Raw genomic sequence first — 9,650 nt, 5'->3', positions numbered from 1 at the left:
ACTCAGAATGACATCAGCCCATTGTGAGAGGATTTTTCCTAATTGTATTTCTGACTTGGAGTTTCTCACTGGTTTTGCTTTCAAACCAGAACATAATTTTGGTGCCCAACATGAGGCAGCAAGGTTTTTGCTCAAGGACCTGGTTACACTGGTGGGCAATGCAGGAGGACGGGGAAACCCCTCGTGTACCACAAGGAGACCTAAATTAAAGTGAAAACTGTGTGTAAAGTTTGATTCTGTATTTTATACATATATATACATATTTATAGATATTTATGTATCTATATATCTGTAAGAGCGTATTGGTTTGTGTACAGAAGGTAATAGAATAAGGAGTGGATTATGTCATATTTTACAATATAAAGATGTATTCTATTCCCGTTCTCAAGAGCTGTTCAAACCAGGAGGGGCATTGTGTTTTCCTGATCTTCCTGTTAATGCGTCCATCAATGCCTTGCCCATGACTCAGAGATAACTCCCTCCAGGAGCCATTGCTCTTTAATGGGCAATCAAGGACCAATCATGACTCAGAACGACATCAGCCCATTGTGAGAGGCTCCGCAGGTTGTATTCTGACTCTGTCAGTGGTTTCATTTTGTATAATTGCATGTTTGTTGGTTTTTTCCCCCTTTTTCCTAATTGTATTTCTGACTTGGAGTTTCTCACTGGTTTTGCTTTCAAACCAGAACATAATTTTGGTGCCCAACATGAGGCAGCAAGGTTTTTGCTCAAGGACCTGGTTACACTGGTGGGCAATGCAGGAGGACGGGGAAACCCCTCGTGTACCACAAGGAGACCTAAATTAAAGTGAAAACTGTGTGTAAAGTTTGATTCTGTATTTTATACGTATATATACATATATATAGATATTTATGTATCTATATATCTGTAAGAGCGTATTGGTTTGTGTACAGAAGGTAATAGAATAAGGAGTGGATTATGTAATATTTTACAATATAACGATGTATTCTATTCCTGTCCTCAAGAGCTGTTCAAACCAGGAGGGGCATTGTGTTTTCCTGATCTTCCTGTTAATGCGTCCATCAATGCCTTGCCCATGACTCAGAGATAACTCCCTCCAGGAGCCATTGCTCTTTAATGGGCAATCAAGGACCAATCATGACTCAGAACGACATCAGCCCATTGTGAGAGGCTCCGCCCAGGGGGAGGAGCTCAGCATCCCCACCTGGATATAATCTGGGCTTTGGGACAGAACAGGCAGCCCTTACCCACTGGTTTCCAGAGGACAAGAGCTGCCAGATCTTTTCTAGGGGTTCACCACTTCAACAAGACCATTTCATCTGGGCTGCTACCACCGCCCTCACTAGCAGGGTGTCAGGTTGTCTTACGACTCTGTCAGTGGTTTCATTTTGCACTTAGAGCATACATTCAAAGAGAAAGAAGTGCAATTGAAAAGACAAAGGGATAGAGAGGGACAAATATATGGCAAGAATATTTTTATTCATATGGTGGAAAAGTTTATGAAAGGATTTGACTGATTGTTGGGTGGGCGGGGAAACACACTTAAGTGAAATTTGGCCATGGGACGCTATCAGTTTGGGTCCCCTAGACATTTCAAAATGGATTCCATCCAAAAAAAGCATGAGAGTACCCAGAACGAGGGAAGGAGAGTGAAAGCTTATATCAATAATCATAGGGGAAGAGTGTTTATCAAGAAAAAGGGAAAATGTATCCTCTAGAAGTAGGAGAAATGCCATGTAAATGGTATCAGGCAACAAATGACACACACACCTCGTGGATCCCAGAAATCCCCCATTCATATTGGTCAGTAGAAAAAACTGAAAGCAGATGTGGATACAGTGAAAAAGAGAAAATGTTTGAATGCTTAGGAGATTATATCAACCTGTCCTGGGCAATAGAAACCTTATCCTAATATTTGAAACATATAACAAATCGAGATTCTAATTTCTGGGAGATTGTAAAAGGGTTTAAAAGGGTAGATATAAGAGATACGGCTCTCAAGGCACCATAACACACCTAAGTAAAATGCAGCATGCCTCCAGCGAAATAAGCCAGCCTGGCCAGAACTGTAATGGGCCAACCAAGCACCTTAAACCTTCATGCAAATGAAGGATCCAAAAAGAAACCAATGCAAAGGGACAAAAAACAGGATAAAAAGGGGCTTCTGACCCAGGGAAGTTGTGCCACTCCATCTGGGACATCAGGGACATCGCTGCTGAAGAAGACCCAGTGCTGGCACTGCAGCATCCAGACAGGAATGCTCCTGCTCGGCCCGCAGGCCCCCTTGCTTTAGGCCTTTCTTTTTCTTATAATAGATGCTAAAATCACTTTTAGTACCGGGAGCCTGCTCTCGTATTTAACAATTGGAAATTCAGGATGCCTGCGGCACATGAAATTCAGGATTCCTGGAGCACACACACAGATGAATTCCTGGGGCTCACAAAGTTCAGGGTTCCCAGAGCACACAAACAGATCAGTTCCTGGGGCACACGAAGTTCAGGATTCCTGGAGCATATGAAATTCAGGATTCTTGGGCCACACGGAATTCAGTATTCCTGGGGCACAGAAGGTTCAGGATTCCCAGAGCACAGCAAGTTCAGGATTCCTGGGCACAGGGAATTCATGATTCCCTGGGCCCACGAAGTTCAAGATTCCTGGGACACAGGAGGGCCATGGAGCCCCTCAAGGTGCGACAATTCCAGAGTGGTGCGGGGGAGGGGACAGAGGGGAGAGTGGGGTGACAGAGGGGACACGGGGGCTGGTGAAAGGGGCAGTGGGGTGACAGAGGGGACACGGGGGCTGGTGAAAGGGGGCAGTGGGGGACGGAGGGAACACGGGGGTGGCAGGAGGTGACAGGAGACCACAAAGGGACAGGAGGAAATAGTAGGAAAGGAGAGGGTGACAGAGGAGTGGAGACGGGGGACAACAGGAGGTGGCAGTGGGTGGCAGAGGGGATGAGAGGGTAACAAAGATAAAGAGGAGGCAGCAGAGCCCTCCAGGGAGGGGACAAAGGGTACTCCAGGAGAGCACAGGGGACTCCCCAGGAGGCCACAAGTGCCACCAGGTCCCTGACATCTCCCCTGTCCCCTCCCCAGCTGTCCCCAGCCCTGCTGCAGCCACAGGTCACTGTGGTGGCCATCCTGGATGAGCTGCTGGCCACTCTGCCCAGGCGGGATGAGATGATGTTGCTGCCCAAGTCTGCAGAGAGCCTGAACTGGGACCTGGAGGACTTCACCAGGGAGCTCCGGGCCACCATAAAGTGCATTGATGACACCTGGTGGCCCGACATTGTCACCTCCGATGGTGATGACCCTGTCACCTCCCTGAGCCAGGCCCTGGCTGCCCACAAGAGCACCCCATGGACCGCCTGGGACCATGTGAAAATGGAGGCCATGATGTGGCAGGGCTTGGTGGACGTGCTCATGGAGAGGTGGGTCAAGCTATCTGGGAAGGCCACCAAGCTCCGCAGCCTCTGGTGGAAGGTGGTCACTGAGGCGGCCGACATGGCGATCACCATCACCTCCTTGGCACGCTACCGGCAGGACAAGGCTGCCCGTGATGGGACAGCTCAGGAAAACATGGTGGAGCTGGGTCAGGCCCTGGGCAGGGAGGAGGGGGCCAAGGGGGTGGCCGGGCACGAAGCCTGGGTGAGGAGAGATGCCAGGGTTGCTGGCAGTGAGGCAACAAGGGCCACCAAGGAGAGACAGTTAGCGGAGGTGGCCCTGGGGCTGCTGGAGCGCTTGGTGGCCGCGTGTGACAAAGCCACCGCCCTCCCCCGGGAGCTGCAGTGGCGGCTCGAAGACATCGAGGACACCCTGAAGGGGACAAATGAGGCATCCCAAGATGTCCCCGAGGACTTGGTGGACAAGGTGGCTGAGGCCAAGCGGCTGTGGGAAGCGAACGCCCACCTGGCCAAGGATCACCTGCTGGGGGTAGTTGACGACATCGTCAAGATCTATTTCTATGGTGCTCCCGCCAGCCCCAGTGCCTGTGGGGTGGCCGAGCGGTGCCAAAGTGCCATCGAGGACATCCCAAGGCTCCTTCAACTCCTGGATCGTCCCCAGAGCATCCCCAAAGTGTCCCCAGTGAGCATGAAGCTGCATGAGGTGTGACGGGGTGGGGGAGATGGGAACAGAGGGGACACTGCTGGAGTGCTTGGTGCCCACGTGTGACAAAGCCACCGCCTTCCGCCAGGAGCTGCAGCGCCTGCTCAGGGACATCGTAGACACCACGGAGGGGACAGAGGAGGAGTCCCCCAATGTCCCCAAGGCCTTGCCAGCCAAGGTGGCCATGGCCGAGTGGCTGTGGGTGGCCAACATCTGCCTGGCCAAGGATTACCAGCTGGGGACAGAAGATTACATCAGCAACATCTTCAGTTCTGATGCCAACAGCTCCAGTATCCGTGTGGAGACCAAGAAGTGCCAAAAAGCCATTGAGGACATCCTGAATCTGCTTCAGGGATGGTGATGTCACTGCCGTGACATCATGGGGGCAGTGACATCATGGGAGACGTTGCTGCTCTCACCTGTCCCCTCCCCGTGCAATATTTGAGACAAATTTGGGGAATTTTCTGGGAATTTTCATTGATACTGTCCCAAATCTTGATGGGAACTTGTGGGGTGACGTCACTGGGGACAGTCTAGGGACACTCTGAGGACAATCTCGGGACACTCAGGGACAGGGGTGACTGAGTCCCCTCAGCAGCTTCCCGCTTTCCACTGTGCCTGTAGCAGAGTCGGGACATAAACGACAATTTAAAAATTGCCTTCTGCAGTTCTGCATTGGCTTTTGCACTTTTGTATTGCCTTTTGCTCATTGTTATTGATCAGCAGCAATTTGATATGGTGTTTCATACTGATATTGATTGTCAGTGATTCCTTGTAGCTGCTGGTTGGTGCAATGTAATCCATCAGTTCATGTGTGCACCATACAGCATATACATAAATAAACTAATTGAATAATTTATTAATTAATATTCTCTATATGAATCAGCCCCAGCTGATCTGAACTCTGTGTCAGACACATCACCTGACCCCAGTGAGAGACGAGTGGTCAATAAAGCCATCCCAACGTTCCTTGAGGGAAGCACAGCCAGGGAGCTGCCTCAAGGCGCTGTCACTGAGATATTTCCCCTTGGAAACCCTGGGTGGGATGCAAATACACCAAAGCAGATGGCAAAATTAAAATGATATCAAATCCTCGTGATGTGTGGGTTAAAACATGGGGTCTCTAAAGCTGTAAATTGGTCAAAGCTTTACCAAATGAGGCCAAATTATGATGAATCAAACACTGACTTTTTAAACAGGTGAAGAGAAACTGCCATCAAATATACTGATCTAGATCCTGAATCAGCTGATGGTAAAGCACACCTGGTTTTGTTCTGTGTGGGTCTGGCTTCAAATGGTACAAGAAGAAAAGACAAAGGGAGTTCAAGAGAGAGATAAACTCCTGGAAGTTGCCTGGAAGATGTTTTGAGACAGGGGCCCAACTGAAAGAGTTAATCCCAACCCAGCAGGAAGGCAACTCAGGAAAAGTCGCCCAAGAAAGCTTCCACCAAGAGAAGGACCAGAGTGCATCCTGTAAGAAATGGAGGCATTGGAAAAAGGACTGTCCAGTGATGAAAGAAAAATCATCAGTCCCTATTGTAGCAGCAGTCCCCAGTGGGGAATAATGAGCATTGGCTCCATGATTGCAGCAGGCTGATCAATCACTGTGTTATACCATGCCTGCTCAGGGACATCGTAGACACCACGGAGGGGACAGAGGAGGAGTCCCCCAATGTCCCCAAGGCCTTGCCAGCCAAGGTGGCCATGGCCGAGTGGCTGTGGGTGGCCAACATCCGCCTGGCCAAGGATCACCTGCTGGGGACACATGATGACATCAGCAACATCTTCAGTTCTGATGCCAACAGCTCCAGTATCCGTGTGGAGACCAAGAAGTGCCAAAAAGCCATTGAGGACATCCTGAATCTGCTTCAGGGATGGTGATGTCACTGCCGTGACATCATGGGGGCAGTGACATCATGGGAGACGTTGCTGCTCTCACCTGTCCCCTCCCCGTGCAATATTTGAGACAAATTGGGGGAATTTTCTGGGAATTTTCATTGATACTGTCCCAAATCTTGATGGGAACTTGTGGGGTGACGTCACTGGGGACAGTCTAGGGACACTCTGAGGACAATCTCGGGACACTCAGGGACAGGAGTGACTGAGTCCCCTCAGCAGCTTCCAGCTTTCCACTGTGCCTGTAGCAGAGTCGGGACATAAACGACAATTTAAAAATTGCCTTCTGCAGTTCTGCATTGGCTTTTGCACTTTTGTATTGCCTTTTGCTCATTGTTATTGATCAGCAGCAATTTGATATGGTGTTTCATACTGATATTGATTATCAGTGATTCCTTGTAGCTGCTGGTTGGTGCAATGTAATCCATCAGTTCATGTGTGCACCATACAGCATATACATAAATAAACTAATTGAATAATTTATTAATTAATATTCTCTATATGAATCAGCCCCAGCTGATCTGAACTCTGTGTCAGACACATCACCTGACCCCAGTGAGAGACGAGTGGTCAATAAAGCCATCCCAACGTTCCAGAGGGGAGCACAGCCAGGGAGCTGCCTCAAGGCGCTGTCACTGAGATATTTCCCCTTGGAAACCCTGGGTGGGATGCAAATGCACCCGAGCAATTGGCAAAATTGAAATTATATCAAAGCCTGGTGGTATGTGGGTTAATACAGGGGTTCTCTAAAGCTGTAAATTGGTCAAAGCTTTACCAAATGAGGCCAAATTATGATGAATCAAACACTGACTTTTTAAACAGGTGAAGAGAAACTGCCATCAAATATACTGATCTAGATCCTGAATCAGCTGATGGTAAAGCACACCTGGTTTTGTTCTGTGTGGGTCTGGCTTCAAATGGTACAAGAAGAAAAGACAAAGGGAGTTCAAGAGAGAGATAAACTCCTGGAAGTTGCCTGGAAGATGTTTTGAGACAGGGGCCCAACTGAAAGAGTTAATCCCAACCCAGCAGGAAGGCAACTCAGGAAAAGTCGCCCAAGAAAGCTTCCACCAAGAGAAGGACCAGAGTGCATCCTGTAAGAAATGGAGGCATTGGAAAAAGGACTGTCCAGTGATGAAAGAAAAATCATCAGTCGCTATTGTAGCAGCAGTCCCCAGTGGGGAATAATGAGCATTGGCTCCATGATTGCAGCAGGCTGATCAATCACTGTGTTATACCATACTTTACTACTAAGAGAAACCCATTGCCCTTGCCAGACAGTCACAACACACACGTGGATCCAATGGGTCAATCAAGCCAAACAACCATTGCCAGTAGCCAATTGTTCTGGTTTGAACGCAAAACCAGGAAGAAACTCCACGTCAGAAATACAATTTATTCGGAAAAGGGAAAAAACCCCCCAAATATATGTAATAGTACAAAATGAAACTACTGACGGAGTCAGAATCCAACCTGACACCCTGCTAGTTAGGGCAGTGGTAGCAGTCCAGATGAAATGGTCTTGCTGAAGTGGTGATCCCCTAGAAAAGATCTGGTAACTCCTGTCCTCTGGAAACCAGTGGGTAAGGGCTGCCTGTTCTGTCCCAAAGCCCAGATTATATCCAGGTGGGGATGCTGAGCTCCTCCCCCTGGGCGGAGCATCTCACAGGGCTGATATCATTCTATGAGTTATGATTGGTCCTTGATTGCCCATCAGACAGAAATGGCTCCTGGGGGGAGTTATCTCTGAGTCAGATTTCAATTAATTAAGCCTCACGAAGATAGCGAGCTTCCTTTGCAACTGTCTCTGAAAAATTAGTGAGTAGAGGAGCTGGATGATTTTAGTTTTGTTTTAGAAAACATCACCACTGGTTTGGTAATTATTTTTTTCTTTTCCTCCCTGCTTCACTTGCTCCCCTGCTCTGATTTTCTGTGAAAAGCAATATTGTGTTTACCTGCTAACAGTGGAGGATGAGTTGTTCTCAGCTGTCAAACAGGAAACTACAATCTGTGTGTGACCTAGAAAGATTTAACAGTGACGTGTTTTTTGGTGTTGGATTGGAAGTTTGGGGAAGCTGGGAGCAATCAGTGAGATTTTAAACGGGAGCTGCTGCTCAGTGCATGGAATTGATGGGTTCAGGAACAGGAGATCAGGAAAAACAATAAAACAATGGCCCTCCTGGTGTGAACAGCTCTTGGGGATGGGGAGAGAATACATTTTATATTGGAACCTAGACAGGGCCGTTAATTATTAATTATCTGCTGTTCATGGGCTGTATTAATTATCTGCTGTTCATGGGCCATTATATATTAATCTGCTGTTCATGGGGCATTATTATTAATTATTTGCTGTTCACGGGCCACTAAGCATCACTGCATGGCTGATGAGATGACATCATCCCATTGGGAGATGCTCCGCCCAGGGGGAGGAGCCAAGCATTCCTACCTGGATGTCATCCGAGGTTTGGAACAGCACAGCAGCCTTTGCCCACTGCATTCCCAGAGGAGCAGCTTTCTTCTTATTCTGTTTTTTTTATGTTATTTTATTTTTATTTTTGAGTTTATTTTTATTATTTGTATTCTTATCTTTATGTTATTTTTGTTTTTATATTGATTTTATTTCTTTTTATTTTTTATTATTTTTATTTTATTTTTATTTTTTATCTTATTTATATTTTTATTTCTATCTTTATTATTTTAATTTTTTAATGTTTAATTTTATTTGTATCTAATTCTTATTTTTATTGTTTATTACTTTGTTTTACTTTTTATCTTGTTTTTATTTCTATATTTTAAATTTTTTATTTTATATTGTATTTTATTTTTATTACTTTTATTTTTATCTTGTTTTTATTTCTGACTTTATTTTTATTTTCATTAGTATTTTTATTCTTATTTTGATTTCTATATTTCTTTTAATTTTAATTATTTTATTTTATTTCACTTTTATTTTTGTACCCAAATAAAGATCTGTTATTTCTGCTCCCATATCTTTTCCCGAGAGCCTTTTATTTTCAAATTTATTACAATTCAGACGGAGAGGGTTCACATTTTCCACTTCAGGGGTCTCCTGCCTTCCTCAGCACACACCTGTCTGTTCAAACCAAGATACACCAAAATACCCCAAAATTACATCCAAATACCAGAACAGACCCTGAAATTACCACAAATCACCCCAAAAATTGCACCAAAATATCCTAAAATACCTTCAGGGATCCTGAAATTGCACCAAAATACCCCAAAATCCCATCAGGGATCCCAAAAATCCCCCAAATTCCCCAAAATACATTCAAGGACCCCGAAATGACCCCAAATTCTCCCTAAAATTGCCCCAAATCCAGTCAGGGAGGCACAAAATCCACACAAGGACTCCCAAAATTCTCTTGTGACGCCCGTACCCCAGTCAGGAACCCCCAAAATCCCCTCAGAACGTCTCCAAATCCCCTCACGACCCCCCAGACCCCCTCAGGACCCCCAGGTCTCCCTCAGGGCCCCCAAATCCCTCTCAGGACCCCCGAAAATCTCCTCAGAATCCCCCCAGATCCCCTTGTGACCTCCCCAAATCCCCTCAGGCCCCCCAAAATCCTCCCCTAAACCACTCATGACCTCCCCCAGATCCCCTCAGGACCCCCCAAAACCCCTCCCATCCCTCCAAACCCCCCCAGC

General features: G+C 46.7%; 1 protein-coding gene and 1 long non-coding RNA gene across 2 annotated transcripts; one reads left to right on the top strand and one right to left on the bottom strand.

The window, feature by feature from the left end:
* The first annotated feature begins 2,654 nt into the window (after window positions 1-2,654).
* LOC120506281 lies at window positions 2,655-4,094 on the top strand. The gene is made up of 2 exons (XM_039717670.1): window positions 2,655-2,669; window positions 3,078-4,094. Exons 1-2 carry the CDS (start codon window positions 2,655-2,657, stop codon window positions 4,092-4,094), a joined length of 1,032 nt encoding a protein of 343 aa, XP_039573604.1.
* A 3,338-nt stretch (window positions 4,095-7,432) lies between these two features.
* Window positions 7,433-9,397, bottom strand: LOC120506283. The gene is made up of 3 exons (XR_005628477.1): window positions 8,943-9,397; window positions 7,940-8,003; window positions 7,433-7,791 (listed from the first exon to the last, which is right to left on the bottom strand). It is a non-coding gene; the product is annotated as an uncharacterized LOC120506283 (long non-coding RNA).
* Window positions 9,398-9,650: the final 253 nt, after the last annotated feature.

The sequence above is a fragment of the Passer montanus genome, unplaced genomic scaffold (genome assembly GCF_014805655.1).
Source record: "Passer montanus isolate IOZ18808 unplaced genomic scaffold, ASM1480565v1 scaffold380, whole genome shotgun sequence".
NCBI lineage: Eukaryota > Metazoa > Chordata > Aves > Passeriformes > Passeridae > Passer > Passer montanus.
Note: the sequence above shows the minus strand (reverse complement) of the source record. Positions and strands in the feature narration are given on the sequence as shown.